The sequence below is a fragment of the Vespula pensylvanica genome, chromosome 9 (assembly GCF_014466175.1).
Source record: "Vespula pensylvanica isolate Volc-1 chromosome 9, ASM1446617v1, whole genome shotgun sequence".
Taxonomy (NCBI): domain Eukaryota; kingdom Metazoa; phylum Arthropoda; class Insecta; order Hymenoptera; family Vespidae; genus Vespula; species Vespula pensylvanica.
In genome coordinates this window covers 6062718-6085755 of record NC_057693.1, presented here as the reverse complement: position 1 = coordinate 6085755, position 23038 = coordinate 6062718, and the positions used below count along the sequence as shown (strand labels likewise).

Here is a 23038-nt window from a genome sequence, read left to right as displayed (position 1 = left end):
ATGAATTATTAAGTCTGTGTGCTTATTCTATTCTGCTATGTATATAAACAGATGTACACGCGGATCCAGAAATCAGTCGGTAAGTTAGAATATTATTATGACAACGTTCACGAAATATTCTTATTGTTTAAAATTTTAATTTCTTCTTTGTGCTTACAACAATACTTACATAATATATTACTAATGACCGCAATTATACGAATTAATTTACATTTCGTATTACATATACGATCTGTCCAATATTTAACCTTAAAAATATATGAAGTTAAATTGGCGGTAATTTCAAATTTCCAAACTACCAATAAGAAGCTACATAAAAAAAGAAAAAGAAAGAGAAAAGACAAAATCTCCGGCGAAGTGCGGAAGAAGGAACAGGAAGAAGTGATTTAACAGGGAAGGTTCAGTGACATAGATTACATCATCTCGCGTCGGGAAGTTTCGTCGATAAATCTTGTGCGTTCGTGTATTGTCGGTGAAATGTCGTCATCCTTTTCCTCCGGTTCTGTCACGCCATGTATACTAGTGTATAGAGTCGCATATTATGATCATATAAAAACTAAAAAGAAAAAGAAAGAAAATGAAGATATCGAGAAATCTTAATCGACTATTTTACATTGGTCGTAGGTGTGGCATCGTAGACAGAAACAGTTCATTATTATTGCGCGTGTCATAACTCTTTCTCTCTCAAAGTAAAGTAAGAGAGAGAAAGCGAGAAAGATAGAAAGAGATAGAGGAACTTGAGATCATATATATATATATATATATATATATATATATATATATATATAGAGAGAGAGAGAGAGAGGAAGATTTCCGTGCGCATACGTTGCGCGCAGCGCACCTGCATCGGTCCAATCCAGTAGGGAGAAAAATTTCAAGCCTGTCATCAATCACTCTCGTCGTAGGACAGATAGACGACGAAGGTACATTCGCTTGGCATCCATCCGAGAGTAAGACGTTCGACGATCTCTTTTGACCAATTTTTTCTGTCTCCCTCTCTCTCTCTCTCTCTCTCTCTCTCTCTCTCTCTCTCTCTCTCTCTTTCTCTCCTTTTCTCTTTATTTTTCTCTGCGAACGGCAGAAAAAAGGACGATGCCTGCGAACAAGAGTAATCAGCTGTCGACGCCTCGCAAAGAGAAATCGAACAACGGGCTAGCTGCGGGCAATTCGAAGAAGAAGAAACGCTCCTGCGTTAAGCATAAAAAACATTGCAAACAATATCTGGTGAGTGTGCGAAAGTAAAACTCGTTAATCTTTTGAACGATTGTATACGTATATGTATATATACAATATATACATATATTATGTGCGTGTATATATATATATATATATATATTTATATACATATACACCGATGATCGAGACGAAGTTTCGAAACGTTCAGTGTCCAGTACGAATTTCAACGCATGGAGGATCGTGTTCTAAGATTGGAAGTAGCATGGACTAGAGCACCAAAAAAGCGCATCGAACAAATGTAGTGACACTTCTCGGTTCCACTGTCAACCTTTTTCCCTGATCACTGATCCATTGTTCTTCTTTTTTTTCTCCTCTTTATTCCTCTTGCACCTGCTACCTTTGTTTCTCTCAACGTCGTTATCCGTTAAACTCCTTTCTCTCTATCTCTCTATCTCTTTATCTCTCTCTCTCTCTCCCCTTTTCTCTCTCTCGTATGTATGTGCATACACACCACATCGTCGTACGATAATGGTATAAACCTTTAGCGATCGACGCCGCAGACCGAGTACCAGACTAGAATGCGCACGACGCATGCGCGAAGCACTGATTATCATTTTCTCACCGAATATAACAGGATGCAGTGTATGTGTGTGTGTCGTGTATATGCCTGATTTTTATGCATAGTACTTGATATAGGTGATAAGTATATAATTTCATTTACGTATCTATCAGTCGAGACAACGTAAGAGAAAAATTGGCAAACGATAAATTTTTCGTTTACATTGAACAAATACGCGATAGTGATTTTTTCAAGGAAACCATTTGATGTCACCGACCGTATAATAATTAGTGGCTTTCAACGTGCTCAACATGATTCTCATGATAAAATGTTCTCAGGAAACATTTATCGTATTAAATTTCGTTGATCTGTATGTCTTGTTATCCCTCTCTTTCTCTCTCTCCCTCTCTCTCTCTCTCTCTCTCTCTCTCTTTCTGTTTGTCTCTTTCATAATTAATGATTATTCACAAAAAATATGGTAGAATATGGCGCGCAAATTGAATAACATTTACGATCGATTACGGCTAGTAAAGTTCATACTATATAATAATAACTGAGAAAATTTTTATGAATTAATCAACGCGGCACTTTTTTTTTAACAAATATTTACATATTTACGATGACAATTGATACACTCTTTTTTTTAAATTCCCATCTCCTTTGGTCCGTGATACTTCATTTATCAAGTATAAATCAATTTTTATGCTTGTATAGTAATTATTGAAAAACAAAAAAAAATCTTCTCTGTACGACATGACAACATAAACGACATTTGATAAACAGACAATCGCAATGTTTTATTTTTTAACAGGACCTATAAATAACCCGTTCCTTAAGTCTTCGTAGTAGTGCCCTTGGTAGAATATTTTTTTTTCTTCTATTTTTTTTTTTTTTAGGTTAGCACGATTGAAATGTATTTCCCTTAGAGACAAGTATTTTTATGTTATATTATATGCATACGTATTTAACTACGTATGTTAGATTTTTGCACTTGTCTCTCTTATGCATCTACATGCGTTGGTGATACTTATATCATTCTATTAAAAAAAAATAAATAAATAAATAAAAAAAAAAATGGAGAAAGTAAGTAAATATAAGAATGGTAAAAGATATTTTAGATTTTTATAATTACATTTATATATATATATATATATATATATATATAATACAAATTTGTATTGATATCAAATATTACTTCGAATATTCTATACGATTCTAACGATAGTGACTTCAATTTTATTTTAACTGAAGTTTTTAATCCTTAGATATAGACAATAGCATATATTGATTTTGAAAAAAAAAGAAACAGGAAAATAGATTTTATTAATTCAGTGGATAAAAGAAAGTCCTCGATTCCCGTTGATTTTTTCTATGCTTCGCGTAGGTACGTGTCTATGCGACAGTGTGTATTTGTGTGTGTACACGTGGTTGCTGCACGTGTATAGAATAACGCTAGATGATTCCACTTCGATAGTATCTACTTGAACTACTTTGCTATTGTGTCTTATATAGCTAAAGAAATTGAAGTTGACGTTCTATTTTTGTTACGTAAGAAGGTTCATCCATTGTTCTGCCATTTTAATCATTAAATGAATTAAATTGTTGTTATAATTATTATTAAGTATAGATTGGATTAAACGGAGGATTAAAATATGAATTTACGTAACAGAGTAAAACGAGATTCTATTACGAATTGGTTGTGACAAGTGAATAAGTGATTATGAAAGAGATGGTCTAAATAAAAAATGTAAAGGAAATCTAACATCAATTATCTAATTATATGAATTATGCAATAATTTAATTAAACAAAATTTCTTAACTTACAATTAGACTATACTTTTATGATCACCGTTGAACCGAAGATCGAGTTTGTTTTTAAATATGATATTTGGTAATGGTATAAATACATTGACGTGTGTAGATACGTTTTAAACAAATAAAGAACGTTCTCTGAACGTTTCTGTTCTCTGCAAAAGTAAAAAAAAAAAAAAAAAAAAAAAAAAAAAAATAATTACGCTTTTGTTTGGATGCAGTGTAAAAAGAAAACAAATAATGAAGAGAATTTAGCAGTCTAGGTCGTAATCTATGTGAGGGGTTACAATCCTTATTGATTTATTTCTAGTAGACGCTCTATGTGAGAGAAGTTTCCCTGTGAGCGAATTTATTCTAGAGTTTTAGTCTCGCCTTACCTTCGAGTAGCTTATGTTAGTAAAAAGAGAGAGAGAAAGAGATATCGATGAGAGAATGTGGTATCCATTCATAGGATAGAATTGTTGTCATTCTAAAACTCGGAATAATTCCTTGCTGAACGATCGATTCGCATTATTCTATTTTAAGATCGCATGTCGCAAAGCATGTTTGTTTAAATCCAAACCCGTCAGGGAAACTAGACTCGATCGTCCAGGTAAGTGACAATTTCGTATAGCTCGAGATGATCGTGTCTACACATTTACGAAAGAATAATAGAGCTCCGAGCTCGTACGTTTGTAACATCTGTCTCTGCTTTTTGATAACGAAAGATAAGATATGGAAAATGATCGCTTTATTTGAACAAAATCCTTGGTGAAAGAGAATATCTTGAAATATATCTCGAAAGACAAGAGAGAAAGAAGAAAATGAAAATATAGACAAATGTCCCATTTGGCTTCATATATTTTCACGTTTCTCTTTTGTAAAAAAAAAAAAAAACAAAGAAAAAAAAGGGAAAGAAAAAGGAAAAAAGAAGCTCTATTTTAATTACACACGCATATCGTAGATAGGAAATTTTTCTACGAATTGGGTCACAGTTACATCTACGTACACCAGACACGTACCCTTCTGAGTAGCTAGTGACCATCGAATAACACTCGATGGCCCACGACGACCCCGCGTCAGGAAGGCATCAAGTTACGTTGCCGATGGTACTTACATTGTTTCCGAAAGTATTCTCAATCCAATACAAAAACGTATATATATATATATACAGAGGCAGAGGAAGAGAGAGAAAGAGAAAGAGCCAGGATGCTTCGTTAAGCGAGTATCGCCTTTTCAAATAGGGAGCTAAATCACATTGTTTCTCACGGATACGAAAGCTAAGGCCTTGAGGTTTCTATCGAGCTCTATCTTACTTCCTCTTTCGTTTTGCCAATTGCGAACTGAACGAATTAACAGAATAATCTTCAACGAGGGTCTCTCTATATTCTCACAAATTATTTCACGTGGGTAGAACGATGACTCAGTTCAGTTATTCACGACGGTTCACGACGAACCGTGAATTTTCTCAACTTTGTCACGTTTTTAAAAGAAATGTAGAAACTTATTGGTTCCCGAAGTGCTTGAAGGAAAAGACTGCTGCAAACAAACGGTACGAGTGCGCGTGCACTCATAGAAGATAGTCAACGTTATAACCCCGCCTAGACATCGTGGCGCCTGGTACGTGACAGGACGTGGGAGGTTGTGGGGAGGACGGGAAGAGAAAAAAGAGAAGAAGGAACATTATTTTTTGGTAGGAGGTAGGAAGAAGAAAAAGAAGAAGGAAGAAAGATCGGCCGCAGGAGGAAACGGAAGTGATCAAAGGGGAGAGAGAATGGTTGAGCATGTAGAACGATGAATATCGGAGTCATTGATATTGCTCTATTGCTGATATTAATCGTTGTCCTATGGATTGCCTATACACAGAGCGCGTTGTTGAAGGAGAGGAAATCGAAAAGAAAGTTCAAGAAAGAAAAAAGAGAGGAAAGAATGGAAAAGTAAAGAAGAAGAAGAAGAAGAAGTAAAGAGAACATATAATGTAGAAAAGGACCAAAAGAAAAGGCTGAACTCTGACCGTTCGTAACGATGAAACTAAGAAATGGTAATATTGACAACGGATAAGCCGGAGGCATGAAGCCAGAAATTCTAAGTAAGCGGAATAGACACAACGGACGACGACGACGACGACGACGACGACGACGACGACGATGATGAAGAAAGAGAAAAAGAGATAGAGATAGACACGGACAAGCGAGCGAATAAATGTGCGATTTAAAAGAGAGCGTGCGCGAGAGCGTGAGTGTTAGTGCAAGGAAAAGGGTAGGAGGGTAGTACTTATGAGGGAGCTAGAGGAGTGGTGCGAGAGAGAGAGAGAGAGAGAGAGAGAGAGAAAGAGAGAGGGAAAGAAAAAGAGAGAGAGAGAGAGAGAGAGAGGGCAGTAGGGAGTATCCACGGGGGAGTAACGTTGCGGACTATCGACCCGATACGGTTTAGCGCCTGCGCCTGCATCACAACCCTCCTGCCATGACTCGATGGTGGTGGTGGTGGTGGTAGCCGTCTTGCCGGCGACGCGGCGCCCTACGCAACGTCGGTGCGATCGGTGGTGCGACGTTGGACCAGTGCCTCTCACGATTCCGTTCTTGCTCCGTTCGTCTGGCCGTCTCGTCGTTTCGTCGTTTCGTCGTTTCGTCTCGTCGGCTAATCTCGAGAAGTCCTCGTCGTCTTTCTCTTCGTACGTGTTTCCCTCGACGAATTTTTCTCTTATTATTTTATTATTTTTATTTTATCCTCTCTTTCTCTCTCTCTCTCTCTCTCTCTTTCTTTCTCTTTCACTTTTTGCCCGTCTCTCTTTTTCTCTTTTTCTCTCTGCTTAATATCCTCTAACACAGAGGGACATCCTTATTGTCACCGTATCTATCTCCATTTGATTTCACATGCATTCATTTGATTAAGTGATCAAGGAGAAAATTTCTTCTACCGAACGATCTGTCAAAAATCAACCTTCCCAGGTGTATCGACTATTGATGATCGATGAAATTGGCTATGTAATTTAAGTTTCGATTATAATCGCGGTAGAAAAGGGTGGTAGAAAGGGTGAAAGAAGAAGGGAGTAAGAAAACGAGAGAGAGAGAGAGAGAGAGAAAGAGAGAGAGGGAGGGCGGGAGGGAGGGAGGGAGGAAGGGAAGTACAGAGGGAGGGAGGACGGAAAAGGAAACCCTTGTGCTTAACGGAAGGACAGTGGAAAGCCATCGTTAGAGATGATCGAGTGACAGCCCTTAAAAATATTCGATCCAACCCTTTTTATCGGTTTTAGATTGAAAGCTCTCATAACACTTTAACAAAATTTATCGATCACTTCTGTGTTCGTAAAGTGCATTTTTCCTCTGTCGTTAATAAGTTAAAAAGTTACTCGAACGTCCAAAATATTTAGAAATAACATAACTTTAAATTCATTAATCGAGAATCGTGTTTAAAGCATAAGTCCATTAATTTTTTTCGATTTTTCCTGTCACACGGATTTATCACGACGATGACAACGATGATGATGATAATGATAATCTTGACAATGATAATGATGACGATGATGATCATAACGATGATGATAATGATAACGACGATGATAATAATAATGATAACGGGGGTGCTACTACCTTTATGGGACTCTACTGTTAGAGTGGAGAATCAGAAGGATAGACTAAGGGACATTCTCTTCGTTTAAATTACATCGATTTGAAATTACATCAAATTTAAGACGAAGAAGAGGAAGAAAATCAAGGATAACAAAGATAACAATAAGATATCAAAGAGGAAAGAAGAAGGAAGAAAATCCTGAATCTTTTTTTTTGGATTATAATCGTCACGAATATTCAACGGGAGAAAGGCAACCTGGCCTGGCCCGTGGGCAAGATCGTCGCTTCTAACGGACCCGTCGCTGTAATAGCGGCTGTGTGTCACCATCCTTGCACTGCCCCATACACCGCGGCCTCATGATCGGTTCATTCTGGAACCTTTGTCGTGCGTGTCCTTCGATGCCGATTGACAAGGTGAGAAGGAGAATCGTCGAGCAAATTCCTCACTTGCTCGATCGACGTTTCTAGGGCGGTGCTGGTGGTGCCGCTGCCACCACCGTCGCCTACGACGATGGCGACAGCAACGGCGCCGTCAGGATACAGGGGAGGGGGAGAGTATTGCGGTAAAAACGTCTTTTTCCGCCTTCGCCAACGATGCTTTCGCGGAAAACCGAAGGAGCTTGAAAAATCGATGAGAGAATTTTTTTTTTTTATCAAATCGCAATTATTTCTTTCGATCGTTTACATTCTTACCTTTTTTCAGAGAATAATTACATTTTATAATATTTAGATTGCGTCTCGTTAAAGTTCGATTGCGTAGATTTGATTGAAAGTATTTTTTACATTTTAGAGTTTTTTTTTTTTTTTTGTATTGCTGTTAAAATTAAATATGGAAGGAATTGATTAGAAACGGATGAAATACATGAACACGTTCGACAACATTTGCACGACTGCATGATTGTAAGAGAAAGGCTTGATTGATAGTTATAAAAGTCGATTGATAGTTATATGTAGATCGTAGTTATATTTTCTTGGTAAGGACTATAAAAATATCTCGAAGAAAGTTCGATAGTTTCATAGTTTTTTGAGAGTTCAACGTATTAATTCGCAAGATAACGTCGCTCGATGGAACTCGCGCATGCCCGACGGAAATGACTATGTCATTCGTACCTAGACCGGCCCTTAGATTCATTATAATCTTCAAACGATCTTTTCACGTGCAAAGCCCCGTTGGCATAGAAATTGATGGGTCAACGTAAAATCGAACGCCAAGAAGCGTCGGAGCACCGTCCACGATGCGGACATATGTCAAATATTGCAGGTGTTGCGTAATAAAAGCTTGCGCGTTGGAAACTAGTATGCTTTTATTGTGTTCGTAATTTTCGTGTAACGAGCTTTAATAATTAATTGTAACGCCTTCGACTTTTAATACCAAGTTTAGAGAAAATTAATAAAATCATTTTAGAAACTTTTCTAACCAAGAATTAAGATATAAAAAAGTGTATAGATCCTTTGTATTCCAGGCTGCAAATTCCATCTTGCAAATAACATTAATTATGTGTTACAGCAGCTCCATTCGGAATACAGGAGCACGTACACATGGCACGAATATACAGGGCCGCAACAAGAGCATACAATCGTTCGCCGGGCGCCTCAACCACCACCGACGTCCAGTAAGTTCTATTGGATATTAAAAAAAAAAAAAACCCGAATATAGAAAAAACAATTCAACATTTTATCAAGCTTTAATCGTAACAAATGATTCGCTGGCGACATTTGGATGAGCATATAACATCATCATCGATAGACCTGAATCCATGGCCTCACGTATATATGTATATATATATATATATATACATATAATAATAATAATACATTAAGATGAGTTCTTTTTTTATCGATGCGCTGAACATTAGAGACGCTATTAGAATGAAATATACATATAACGTGTGTATATGTATATATATGTGCATATGTGTATATATATATACATATATACATATACATACGTATATATGTAGTATACGTACGATCGCTAGCAACAAATCGTTCTTCCGCTGCTCCGTTCCGCTCGCAATGAGGCTTCCCCTTCTCTCTACGGCCTCTTTTCCAATAGTTCGTTCTAAATCGTAGCTCTTTTTAAACAGCCAACGCGATTCCTCTCGTGTTCCATTATTTTCCGATGGACTCGTAAGTGGATCTCGTTCGTAGACGTTGGCAAATATTTTTTTTTTTGGGCTGAGCTTGGCTCAATTTTGTTTGAACGAGATCGATGTAGAAAGGGGAAAAGCTTCGTTAAGGGTGAAATTAGAAGAATTGCGAAAACGATTCGATGCTCTCTATCGCATCGCTTAAATATCTTAAACGAGAAATGAATTCTACGAGACTTAATCGCTCGATTTTTTCACATAAACGATTAATTTGTTAAATTGATACGCTTCAAAGTCCACGGATTCGTGTTTATATCTTCAGGGCCGAGATTAGCTTTATTGAATTCCTTTCTCTCTCCCCCGCCCCCTTCTTTTCTTACTGTGCCCTTAAGGATGTTCTTAGTGGTTTTATTTCAATGTGTGCTACTCCTCGTGGTTACTTCATTATCGCACACGCTCCACATTATGTCTGATCTTGATTCACTCTCACACTAAGGCTAAGATATTTTCTCTGCGATCTGTTTATCATATATGCACTCTTGAAAAACATACGAATTATTAAACGTCGAGATTGTCCATTGTATTGTACGTTACCAAACGGGGTTTGCCTATTTTTTTTTATACCTTTCTTTTCTAAAAGATTCTTCTTGTTATCGTAATTTTGACCGTTCACCAGTTCCTCTCACACAATTGAACAATAATAACGATATATATTATGTAGTTCTCTGCACGTTACATTTTATCGTATATCATCATAGTTTAATGTTCCTGTATCGATGTTACGTCAGCTCGTTGCCTTTAGTCACGAAACGTAGATGCGTTTACTAATCCCAAAAAAATGGGGTTAAGTAAGATCGTTCTACCGATTGACGTAGAGAATTCTTACGGTCTCGCCTCTCCTACTTTGCTCCGTTACTAATTCAAAGGTACGCCGACAGTGTTTGAACACTTTATAGAAACGTAGAATACAACAATGTTATAGAGAATAATTTTACTATTTTTCTTAGCGTTTCCTTCATATATAGTAATAAGAAGAACAAAATTTCGATCGAAAAAAATTTCGCTACTTCATCGCGTGACAGCAAGAATTATACGACTGCGGTACTTTCGTTTCCACGTTGAATTTTATGTTCGCTCCTTATTGCTCTTCGTATCGGTATGAGTGTTCCTCGAAATTGTCTAACGATAAAAATAGGTGTTGAACGTCGGTCAAGAAACTGAGAGAATGAGAAAGAAAGAAAGAGTGTGTGTGAGAGAGAGAGAGAGAGAGAGAGAGAGAGAGAGAGAGAGAGAGAGAGAACAAAATACAAGAAAATAAAAAAAAAAGATAACAAAAAAGTAGAGAACAGTCCCAACTGCGAATTTTCATTACAGCCAAACAGGCGAACGCAAAACTGCAGTCGGCGAAGTCAACCGAGGACGAGAACAGCGAAGGTAAGATTAAGCGATCGGCGACATTCGAAGTCCGTGAATTATTTTTTCTTGATTTCGCTCGTTATATATCCCAAGCCGCGCCCATCGCACTCCTTAACCACAAACGCGCACACCATAAACACCCACTTATTGTTACGTTTTTATCCTAACTTTTGATCCCCTTTTGATTTCTAAGCGAAGACGCGTAAACAAGAAAATATTCTCAATGAAGGAAAGCTGTTCAACGAATGTGTGTGCGTAAGGAATTTGACGAAAGTATTGATCAGATATTTTTTTCGGGCCGGACGATAGCAATCTTTGGATACGATATCTAAATAAATAAATTCTAATTCAAATAGAGATATTGAAATTATTCATAAAAAAAAAAGAAGAAAGAAATGAAAAAATATTGGCGTAACGCAAATAAATCTATCATATCGCTTTCTTTCATTGGCTATGCGAAACTCGTTTAATTGTTGATAACTTTAATAATTTAATTATTGCTGCTTAAGATTCCATCGAGCTAAGTACATACCTGTATATACATGTATCGTCCTGTTTTATATGATTTCAAAGAAGAAAAGTAAGTGTACCTATCTCGAACATTCGTTATAGGCGATGCTTTCTATATATATATATATATACATATACATATATATATATATGTACATAATCCGCACGACACGAATCCGTCCGTCTCGCGTCAGCTTTGTCTTAACACTGATACAAATTTCGGATTCTCTATCTATCGACCTTAACTTAGGACGAAATACAAACATAGGTTTGGTGTAAGAAATCAAGTATAATAAATACACAGGCTTTCGCTGAATTTTGACCTTTGAATACACACCAAAGGAAAATGTTTTCATTCTTTTATTTACTTCATAGGTAACGCAAAGAGCTGTTCCGACGTAGATACACATACGTTTGTCTTTTTTCTATTTACAATTTATGTACACATTCCTAAAGACACAAGAAACGTTTCCCCACCATCATTCAATGCTTGAGACATACATATGTATATTCGTCTTCTTTCTCTCTTTCAAAGTTTCGACAAATTTTTATTACTCTGCATGAATTCTTATATAGAATATCTATATGTATGTACGAAAATTTTCGACGATATTTTAGCTACGCGATTACTTTATTTTCAAGTTTTGATTCCCTCTCGCTCTGCTTGACATTTCTGCGATGGAGCTTATGCGCCTGGAATATAACGCATGATTATTATACTCGTTTGTGCACGACCGCAGTAGGGTGGCGCATTAGTAATAGCCCGCAGGTACATGGAATAAAGAAAAAAAAAAAAAAAAAAAAAAAAAAAAAAAAAAGATAGAAAAAGAAAGAAAAAAAGACAATAAGAACGAACAACGCACGTTTCAATGCTCCAGGTCCCATTGAATCATCCCTTGATAAGCGTCGATCGTTAAGCGCGCAATTTAGCGAAACAATTTGCGCTCTCTCGCTGTCGTGCACCAGAGATTGGAATCTGAAAGTCGTCCTAGATTGAACTCGATTCTAACAGGAAGAACGATTAGATACTTTGTATCCTCTGACAAATATTTTGTGTTTTAGGACCTACCTTAGAACCGCCATTGCCGAGAAGAAAGAAATGTCCCGAATTGGCGTACAAGACTCACGAATTTATTCCGACGGCGGACGGCGGTGGTTTGGACGTTATAGATTCGAATCTCGTAGCTGATAAGGTTCAGGTAAATTCGGATTGTACGAGTTTATTCTTTTCGAAGACGATCGTAACATATATCTACATCTATGTTCGTAATGAAAAATATGATCGTAGGAAGTAACAAGCACTGTACCAGCTAGTCAACTGAGCAAGGCGATATCTCGTATCAGTACCGAATACCGTTTACAATTCGCATGGCCTAGACGACCCCAATTAACGAACGGCGATGCAGGAGCACCCATTATATCGACGGGAGCATCCTTAGGTGCTGGTGGACCTCCAAGAAAATCTCTCAGTATGGGAGCACTCAAACAGGGTATCGTACCTTCTGGTCCCGCGCCAGTTCATAAGAAAAGACCTGGGGATGTGGATCACAAACGGGACGGTGAGTAAGTCTATCGATTATGAATTTTTACGTTTATCAACAATTCGAATAATTTTTCGACGATTGATATAATATATAGGCGTCCAAGCGTCCGAATTAGAACCATTGGTGGGCGGGACAGGTACGGACACTATCGATGGAACGGTTCTAGAAGGAGACGAACGCGAAGAGGATACGTCAGATTTAAAGATAGCGTTCAGGTCAGAGACTCCCGCGACTTCTTTTAAATTTATAACATGAACACGATCGAAGAATTAAAAGCACCTACGACGGTTCTGATCAGTGTGATGAAGTCACGATAAATTACCTTCTCGATCGATAATCGCATCACATGCGTATCCCTCATCAGCTACTGATTATTTACAGGGGTAGAAAATCAGGGGGTAAAACCGTAAGGATATCGGGAAGTGACGATAAAGCGGCGAGCAAATCGCAAGAGAAACCATTCCCTACGGCAGAGGTGATCGAACTAAGACGACTCGCTGACGAGTACAAGGTAATTCGCGTAAATCGACTCAAAGGGAAGATTTTTATTCTCCATTTGTTTGTTCCACTACCTCCTTTTTTTCTTTACTCTTCCTCTAACACAATCAACCTTGTCTTGTCTCTCTTTTGATATTATCCAATTCGATATGAATGACATTCCCCAGTGTGTTCAGTCTTTCGTTTGTATAGTCGAGTTAGTTTCTACGTGGGTGTTCGTCCGCACGATTGTCTTTCGTAATCCAAACGAATCCACGCAAACTGCTCCTTTTAACGACGAGTGAATTTCTCGTCTCGAGTGATTTGGTGATCTTTAATTTTCATTTCAATCATCGTGATCAAACGCATGCCATTGATCGATAAGTTTTTCATGCATCTTACCAATATGTCTTTATATCCTTCTTGTACATCGATCATATAAGTAGGTACATGTACCTTCCCAAGAGCATGATCTATCTTTAGTATACTCGCAGGGTTCGCGATCATAGATTAGAATCGTTAGACTCGATGCTCTAAAGGACGCAGCAGCTGATTGCTTTTGGTTTGCGTTAGCATCGTGACTGGGGTTGCGGTCTGACAGCCGAGGATGAAGCTTCCCTGTGGAAACGAGTGTCCAGTAACCACGCTCTCAACGCTCTATCTCTTGCCAGGCCAGTAAATCATTCATCATCGTTACTCGAAGTTGCGTTACCTACTACTAACGCACTCGTGTTGTTTGCTTCACGCAACGCAACCGATTTCCCGATCTCTTTACGTTTATTTCATTATCCTAGGAAAATCTCGGATGATCCTCTTGTCGAGAAACGTCGTTCCTGTTCGAGGAACATTCTCCAAGAATTTCCTCCGACATTAATGCAAAGATTTCAACGTCATTTTTTCTGATTCTTTTTTTATTTTCTTTTTAACGAAACAAAGAAATTACTTGTTTTCATAGGATGGTCGCTCCTGATGTCTGATTAAAAAGCTAGGACATCATAGGAATCGATGAAAAATTCATAACAACGACGACGATCGCGATCTTGATAGCTGATGCAGAATAGAAAGAAATGCAATACGTGTCGTATAGTTCGCATCTTCGCACGAGTTCTGTCGTAGTTGGTTTTCAATTCTTCCACGTTGTGTTATCGACAAATTAATAATTATTGATATATCTAAACCGTGTGAGATAATAATTGCAAATAAATTTAGATCAGTGACGAAGGAAGAAAAGAACAAAGAAAATACGAGGAAAGTGACCCCGGTTATAGCGGCGATGACGATGCCACCAGCAGGTAGACCATCCTCGGTTCAAGCAAGACCAATTCATGTTACACAGCAAGATGATTTGAAGTTGGTACGTATATTAGCCGAGTTTTACCTATTGCTGTCGTTGTTCAAATTATTTCAACATTTGGGAATAACAATTCGTAATTAATTAATCGAATTATTATTTACTATAGGATAACGAAAAAACCGTAGGTCGCGCGAGAAAAGATTTCTTGATCCGTCATCATCTTGATCGCACTACTGGCGTAGGTAAGTAGAGACGCAAACCGCTAATCTTACTAAAGAGAAAAAGAAAATGCAAAACGTACGATGTGCTCGTCACGCGCAGGCGACGGTGCACTACTCCCCTCTCCAACGAGAGAGAAGTTGGAGCCCGTAATACCGCGACGACGCGAGGAATCGAGAGAACACCGAGAAGAGATCCAACCAAGAACCAAGTCCAGTCCGAAGAATAGTCCACGTACTGGACGTTCTCAGAGTCTTGGACCTAGCGTTACCGAACGTAGGTCACCGAAACGGCAACCTCCACGTGCACCATCTGTGACAAAGGATATGAAGGTATTGTAAAAATATCATTTTATTCGTATCGATATAGGATGTTCCTAAAATGTGGTAGAAGGTTCGTCATCGAGGAGTCCGTTTGTGAAATTAGTCTTTCATCGAGTCCGCGTTTTATGATCATCCTGTATAAATCGAGTATTTGTTCATTTTCGTTTCTTGTTCGTTTTCGAAGGAGAAAGAGAGAGAGAAGGAATTTAAGGATAAAGATAGAGATCAAAAGGATAGAAGCGCTGAAATCGAGAGACCACGGCCAAGTGAGTATTACGATACGAATAAATAAAGCGTGTTATAATTATTAAATGGCGTATAGTTGAAATATGGAAAACACAAAAGAGACGATCTTCGCTTAAGGTCGGTAAACGTTGAACGAGCTTCGAATTGAGAACAGAATTAAAATTTCTAGTGACGGCAGAGCCCCAGCTGAACGGTGATGCAACGGGAGGTGACTCGAGCGTGGCTTCAACACCTCCGTCGCAAACACGAGCTATCTCAGCTGGTGCTGGTACTTGGATCGATGATGAGCCAGTCGTAAAGAGTCCACCGGAACCAACGCGTGTGAAATCGCCGGAACAAATGATTATGCGCTCTCCTGAACCGGTTAACTGGACAGTGCCCCTCGATACCGGGAAGACGTTTACCGTTACGCAAAACGTCAGAGAGGGTAAGCAGATAGGATAAACGATACGTTCGAGGATCGATATTAATTATTATTATGTATTAAAAAAAAAAAAAAAGTTGAGAAGAGAGAGTTGTTAAAAAATCATTACGATACGAATCGAGTTAAAGATGAAAAAGATTTCGAAAAAAATATTTGATACGACACTCAACTACACGCAAAGATACTTAAAAGGAACTTCATTTCCACGAAGAGCCCCTGACGCGTCCTCATAGCGAAGCAAAGACGTGGGCACCGTCGTGCGTACCATCGGCACCGCAATCGGCTCCTCCGGAGTTAGCAGCTCAGCACAAGTCGCAGCATCATTCTCAACATTCCGGTTATAAGTCGCCGGAAAGCGAGAGCGTCTCTCTTGGCAGTTTCGGCGGGATTACCGATCAAAAGGAGGACATGGATTCGGGACGTGCAAGTCCTTGTTCATTGCCGACGAAAGTAGAGAACTTATCCACTGGAGAATCCGTGATCGCATCTGGTCAAGATGAGAAGGTGAGCTAGTCTGCATGATTTCCATATAAAAGTTCGATTCTTTTGAGATTCCTGATCCATCGATATCTTTTGCTAGAAATCGTACGACGCTGGTGGAGAACAGGATAAGGGAGAACCGGTGAAATCGATAGGTAGTAGCAATTTAAAATGTCTCGAGGATCCATCGTTCGAATTAGAACGTAAGAAGATCGATTCAGGAGTTCCTACGACAACAACAACAGCGACGACAACGACGTCGACGTCGAATGTACCGCATCAGCCGTACCGTATTCTCGAAGCTGAATCACCTCAAAGTGGGGTAGGTAGCGAAGGAACTGCAGGAGGAGGTGGCGGCGGCGGTGGTGGTGGTGGAGGTGGTGGTGGTGGTGGTGGTGGTGGAAGTGGAGAAACAGGAACGCCTATCAGCAGCAGCAGCAGCAGCAGCAGCACTACTACCACCGCCGCGACGGCTGGTTATCACGTGTTAGAGGCACCACCGGTTCAGGTGATACCAGGTACGGCTCATCGTTCAACGGCGACCGATGTCTTAGAAAAAGCACGAAATCGCTTTGATAAATTCTGGGGAAAAGGTAGTCCCTCTGAGAATTAGAATCCTACGGAATAAACTAGTAGTTATGACCGCGACAATGAATTCGAAGAGGAGGGGAATGTACGTGTAGAACGAGAGGAGAGTTGTTCATGAGAAGCGATCAAGGAGAGGGAGAAGATGGGAGGAAGGAGTTTGTTTATAAACTTTGGACGGAGTTCCTGAAAGCAGTTATCCCGTCGTTTCCTTCGCTCGTCCGACACGCGAGCACGTACAATATTTAATCTTGCAATTGGAAGCTATCGTAGATGGAATAGAGATGGTTTCGTGCGAGCGTTAGAAAAAATTCAAGACTTCGAAGAACGTACATCTTTAATCGGAGAAGAAAGAATTATACACGAAGAACGAACCATTAGAGTCACGATCTAATGGCAATTCCTATCGAAGAAGACGGGTAAAGAAGAAGACGTTCGAGCGAAAGCAACGGCAGGATCGCCTATGGATGCGTTGTAGAAGCTTCGAGGATTCCTTTCGGGATTACGTTTTCGAAACGTTACAGTTCGCGTGTCTCATATTCGTTAGTGCGTTGTATAATATAGCCACGTGTGGGTGATAAACACCGAACAACATCTTGTATCGAGATCCATGTAGACGGTGAGTGTCTGAAGGATAGGTATCAATGTCGTTAAAGTTTTGGAAGCTGCGTGCGAATACATATAAGTTATAAGCTCGACTCGTATTAGATTCGCGTCGATGATATTCTTACGTATAAATCAATGTCACGTTCGTGGTAACCGTATGTATGTTTCTTTTACATACGTACGAGTTTATTGAATATTCGAAGTAAATATACACACGTACATACTTATACGTTACGTACGAAACTTCCTTTACATTAGATTCGAATAATCGTGTAAGATCATATATCGTAGCCGAGAGACGTGCGATTTTTTCTTTTTTTCCTTTTTTGCGAGGGTGGTCGGGGAATTTCAATCAAAAAGAAAATAAAAAAAGATGAAAACAAAGAAAGAGAAGAAGAACGCACATAGACTCGACGAAGAAAGAGGCTTGTCACTCTTTGTAGAAGCAAAAAAGCCAAAAAAAAAAAAAGGATAAAAGGTACATAGCCTTCAGCTACTTCATGCGTTTTATATTTATAAAATCTACACAAAAAAAACACATTGTATATGTGTATGCGTATGCACCGGTGCGTATACCTACAGGTGTGTTGTTGCATGTGTACAATACATACGTTCGATATATGTATGAACACACGTTTAGAGGATGCATGCGCGTGCGAGCACACATACACACACACACACACACACACACACACACGTGTCACGTAACATAAAAGAGAAAAAAATAAACAAGCGTAATAGAAAAATAACACACGCACGCGCACGTGCGCGTGCCCACACAAAACACTTAAAAACACATGCACGCGCGTTACGGAAGAGAACGACGAATGATTAACATTCGGAGAAAAGTCCCGCGAGCAACTTCGGCAAGTGGAACTACCTCCTTAAAGAACGCGTCTCGATCTTTTTTAACTATATTCATGAAGAAATTTTTCACGAGCTTACTCGTTACTCCGATAATTAACTTGCTTCGTAGGAGAGAAGAAGAAAAAGAAAAAGAAGGAGATGATAACGATGAACGATGATAATGATAATAATAATAATGATGATGATGATGATGATAATGATGATGATGATGATGATGATGATGATGATGATGATGATAATGATGATGATGATGATGATGACGAAAAAGAAAAACAAAGAAAAAAAGAAAAGGAAAAAAAAAAGAAAAAAAACTAAACAAAATTTATGGTAACTAAGATAAATAATTCCCGTACACGCTAAGAAAGATTATTTACCAGATATTTAGTATCGAAATAAGAAAATGGGAACGACTTTAATCCGCAAGTATATAACGGTGTGTCGATATGTATTACCTTGTACGGATGCCGAAAAAAAAAAAAATATTTAAACACAACAGTTCGTCCATGTACGGTTCGTTACGTCGCAGAAAAAAAAAACGGTTTATTTCGCGAAACGAGCAAGACCCTTTGTTGCTGAGCAATTTTTTACCCTGGGGAATGGCGATTTTTTAACTAGCCGGCAACGAGAATCAATTGTTTCGCGCGCAAATCGAAGAACAAAAAAAAAAAATAAATAAATAAACTCGAACGACGACGGGGAACGTTGTTCTTCGATCGTCCGCATATCTGTGCTCTTATGATTTCTGTCTTCTGTAATACGAATATTTTTGCTAGGAAACAATTTTCATTCTAAAAATGTAGAATCGCGCGAGAGGAGGCTTTCGTCTTGGAAGGTAAGGAAAAAAAAGAAGAAGAAGAAAAAAGAAAAAAAGAAAAAGCGGAGTGCTCAAAAATTGGTAATTGGTGCTAATTGTATCGAAGGATCATCGAAAGTATCGTAAGAGGAGGAGGAGAAGAAGAAGAAGAAGAAGAAGAAGAAGAAGAAGAAGAAGAAGAAGAAGAAGAAGAAAGAAGAAAGAAGAAGAAGGGTGACGATAGGACACGATTCTCTCTCTCTCTCTCTCTCTCTCTCTCTCTCTCTCTCTCTCTTTCTCTCTCTCTCTCTCTCTCTCTCTCTCTCTCTTTCTCTCTCATTGTGAGATAGTATTCGCTTATATATGTATTTGTTGCAAAATGACGAGAAATTCTAGGCCCGTAAGAAGAACGTTCGGCGAGATACATATACATACGTAATTAATAATAGGAAAAAACAACATACTTTGTTTTTAATCCGTTTAAACGAATTTTTCATCGATTGTGCGCTTACGACGTTGTCATCAAGTATAACGTCTATTGGTTGCATATTTTATTTCATTAGACAAAGGTTTACCTCGAAGACGAAGAGGCTAATGAACTTTACCTAAACGTTAAGCGATAAGAAGAATACATACGTAAAAATGGCCAGGATCGAAAGCGAGAATTTTCGTTTTAGGATCGACCGGACGAAGCTCTAGAAGTTTCAATCGAAAAGAACGAGAAAAATAAACCCCACTCGACTCTTTCTTTTCTCTCCGATCCCTCCCTATCGCCCCCACCCCACTCCAACCCCTCTCCCTTTTCTTCTTTCCTTCTTCATACGCTTATCTCTCCTCCCTCGTCTTGCTATTCTCATTTCTCTTTTTTTTCCATCCCTCGCTCTGCTCCCACCACCATATATCCCCCCTCTTCCCGCTTTCGAAATATGCACGCGCGTTTACACGATACGTCGGTAATACCACACTCCATCCAGATTCACGTCCAAAGACAACCAATCGTACTGAAACAGCATAGCGATATAGTTGATAATGATAATAATAATGATTAACGATATACGATAATGATAATGATAACGATACTGATTACGATAATGATAATGGTACTACACAAATAGAACATTACAAACGACAAAAAAAAATATTAAGATAGAAAACGAAAAGAACAATCGGCGGAATGGACCATTAATGAAAAAAAGGAAGAAAAAAGGAAGAAAGAAGAAAAAGAAAAGGAAAGGATGAACGATTACATAAATGAAAAAAAAGATTCAGGAGAAGGAACAGAAACGATCAAAGTATGATAATTAGGACGCAGAAACTGGAAGACAGTGTTTAGAACTGGCGATCGTTGACGATGTCGATCTTGATCGGTACGATCGTGTTACTTCCATTGGATACATATATTTTGAACTAAATCAAATTTCTGATTGTATTATTACCGATCTTCTAAACGATCGATTGTAACTCATATTTATTATAACGATATACGCAAAAATGTGTTTGAACGTGAAATACGAAGGAAGTACGAAAAAGATCTTCTCTTAAGAGACATCGACATCGTCGACCGATTCGATCGATATAAAATATACATAACATACGTATATAAAACATCATATCCCGCGATAACTTCAAAAAACAAAAAAAAAACAAAGAAAAGAGAAAAAAAGAAAAAAAAAACATACACGAGAATAAACGGAGGACTGGCAAACTCTCTCCCAGTTTTCTTCTTTTCTTATATACACAGTTTTATGATTGCGCCTATCTTCGAAATCTACGCTTCTTTTGCGACCCACCCTATATATCCTATATCTATCTCGAATCCATGATTATCCGAGGAGAATACAAGAGGAATCGTCATATTTCCATGGTTGTAAAGAAACAACGCCGCAAGTAACATGATTTAATTTTCGAGACATTGTCATTTAAAACTCGGTACATTAGATTTTTTTATTCTTCTTATTAGATTTCATTTAAATAATTCATTTCAATAATTATTTTTTCGAACGTATAAAATTTGTTTCCATGCATTTTTTTTTCTTTTTGTGAATAAATGCATGAATCCTATATTTTTTCTATAGTTCAATTGATTCATAAAATAACAAAAAATGTAACTTTTTTTGAAAATTGTGATTGTGCGGCATTTTTCCTTACAGTCAGAGAAATTATGTTCTCGTACCAGATCATACGCATCCTTAAATAACCGATATCTCTCTCCTCGATATGCATACATTAAATATAAACCAATGGCACGCCGATTATTTATATATATATGTATGTGATAAGCGACGAATTATTCCAACCAATAATCTTGTAAGGATGAGCGACAAGAATCCATATACCTAACATATTATTCATTACTACCACAAAGAAAAATTAAATTATAAATTAAAGTAAACTAAAATAAACTAAACTATAAACTATAAACTATAAACTATAAACTAATGTCAAAACAGATTTATCGAAAACGGTGGTAGTTCGATCGAGAAAGCCAACGTCTTCTCTACGAGGTTTTGTCGCTTTTCGCTCATCGATTTTCTTAAGAATCTTATAGCTTCATATAAACGTTTAAAGCGCTAAAGATAAAATAATATAAAGGAGACGTAGAAAAGAAAAAAAAAAAAAGAAAAAAAGATAAATGCGATGAGATAACACGAAGCGTGAAAAGAATTAAAATAATCGAGAGAAATAATTTAATTCATCGACTATTGTAAGAGTATTGATATCACACATATTTCGTTTGCAAGAAAGGACCGTGCGCGTGCCTCTTGTTTGAAGAAGAAGAAAAAGAAGAAGAAATGTACACCTTAATAGATGCTTATTTATATGGCATATGCTTGTTCCTTGAATAACTGAATCGAAAACACGGCACGAGTAACAAACAAATAAAATAATCCTAAAAAGAAAAAGAATAAAATAAAAAAGGCAAAAAAAAAGAAAAAAAAGGGAAAAAAAAATATGAAAGAGAAAATTAGATGTACGGCACTACGAAGGTACTATTACATTCACGGGTTATAAATAAATAAATAAATAAATAAATAAATAAATAAATAAATAAATAAATAAATGAAAGACGAGACGAACGAATACGAGAAACGTTAGCGCATGTGTGAAAGAGCCGTAGCCGTTAATTACGAATATAATTTTTCAATCCCACGCGTAAATTCGATTACGCACAAGAAGAGACACACGAGGTACTATTTATTGGATAGTCTCGAACAACTAGACACGATATAATAATAATAATAAATCGACGATTCCTATAGAACTTTATGCGACAATATGTATCATTTTTTTACGGATCAACCCATCATATAATGTGATGGACAGATATTTCGTTGCACAATTTTCCATGGAACTATACTATGAACATGAAAAAAATGGATTATTCTAATTCTCGATGCCATGATTATTAGAGACGTCTTTTACGCAGTAGGTACTTTTATACGATCTACAAACGTATCTCTCTCTTTCTCTCTCTCTCTCTCTCTCTCACTTTCTCTCTCTTTTCTTTTATTTCTTTTTTATTTTGTTATCTTCTTAATTATCGTTAAAATATTTGAGTGAATGTAATAGCGCCTTAGCGTGATTCGTAATGACAGAAAGAGTTGGAGAGTACAGATCGGATCAAGATCGAGAGAAATACGAGCAATGTGTTCCGACTTATTTCGCAGATTGTATTCATAATGGTGGTGCATCATTTTTTCGCCTATTTAAATGCTTATCCTCGATAGCTCTCAATCCTCAATTTGTTCGATCTGTACCGCGTTACATATTATCGAAGGCGCATCTCTAAAATTCGCACTGCCCGTCCAAACTCAATAGAACTTATCGGAAAAAAGAATTGTCAGAATAACAAACCGTAATCTGTCTCAACCGTAATCTCAGATATAAAATACACAATAACGATTCGACGTAAAATTTTATGGCTCTGTCTCTCTCTCTCTTTCTTTCTATACGGAATTATAATCGAATTTATATTGAATGATGATAATTCGTTCCGTTAGTTGAGTGCAAAAATGAAAAACAAACGAGAGAAATTTATTTAAAACCAAGGAAAGTTCCTTCATGCCAA

General features: G+C 37.8%; 1 protein-coding gene and 1 long non-coding RNA gene across 11 annotated transcripts; one reads left to right on the top strand and one right to left on the bottom strand.

Moving 5' to 3' along the window:
• Positions 1-36: 36 nt before the first annotated feature.
• LOC122631511 lies at positions 37-19151 on the top strand. Of its 10 annotated transcripts, none has more exons than XM_043817272.1 (16): positions 37-79; positions 1082-1224; positions 8606-8708; positions 10560-10619; positions 12174-12310; positions 12400-12670; positions 12750-12870; positions 13037-13166; positions 13706-13803; positions 14342-14486; positions 14593-14668; positions 14748-14977; positions 15153-15234; positions 15384-15641; positions 15850-16142; positions 16219-19151. In XM_043817272.1, the coding sequence occupies exons 1-16, from the start codon at positions 52-54 to the stop codon at positions 16729-16731; spliced, it is 2688 nt and encodes an 895-aa protein (XP_043673207.1). In that variant the 5' UTR covers positions 37-51; the 3' UTR covers positions 16732-19151. The 10 variants fall into 10 exon arrangements, with proteins under 10 accessions (XP_043673207.1, XP_043673206.1, XP_043673209.1 ...); XM_043817271.1 differs by having other exon boundaries at positions 8603-8708; XM_043817275.1 differs by lacking the exons at positions 37-79; positions 1082-1224 and adding exons at positions 5492-6197; positions 7139-7509 and having other exon boundaries at positions 8603-8708.
• Positions 11428-12081, bottom strand: LOC122631526. The gene is made up of 2 exons (XR_006327729.1): positions 11975-12081; positions 11428-11804 (listed from the first exon to the last, which is right to left on the bottom strand). It is a non-coding gene; the product is annotated as an uncharacterized LOC122631526 (long non-coding RNA).
• Positions 19152-23038: the final 3887 nt, after the last annotated feature.

What these genes read in the sequence shown, in the direction of transcription:
- LOC122631511 (XM_043817271.1), top strand. Translation starts at nt 52, where the DNA reads ATGTACACGCGGATCCAGAAATCAGTCG. An exon ending in CGAGGACGAGAACAGCGAAG is followed by an intron (nt 10,620 to 12,173) that starts GTAAGATTAAGC and finishes TTTGTGTTTTAG; the next exon opens with GACCTACCTTAGAACCGCCA. An exon ending in GATTTAAAGATAGCGTTCAG is followed by an intron (nt 12,871 to 13,036) that starts GTCAGAGACTCC and finishes GATTATTTACAG; the next exon opens with GGGTAGAAAATCAGGGGGTA.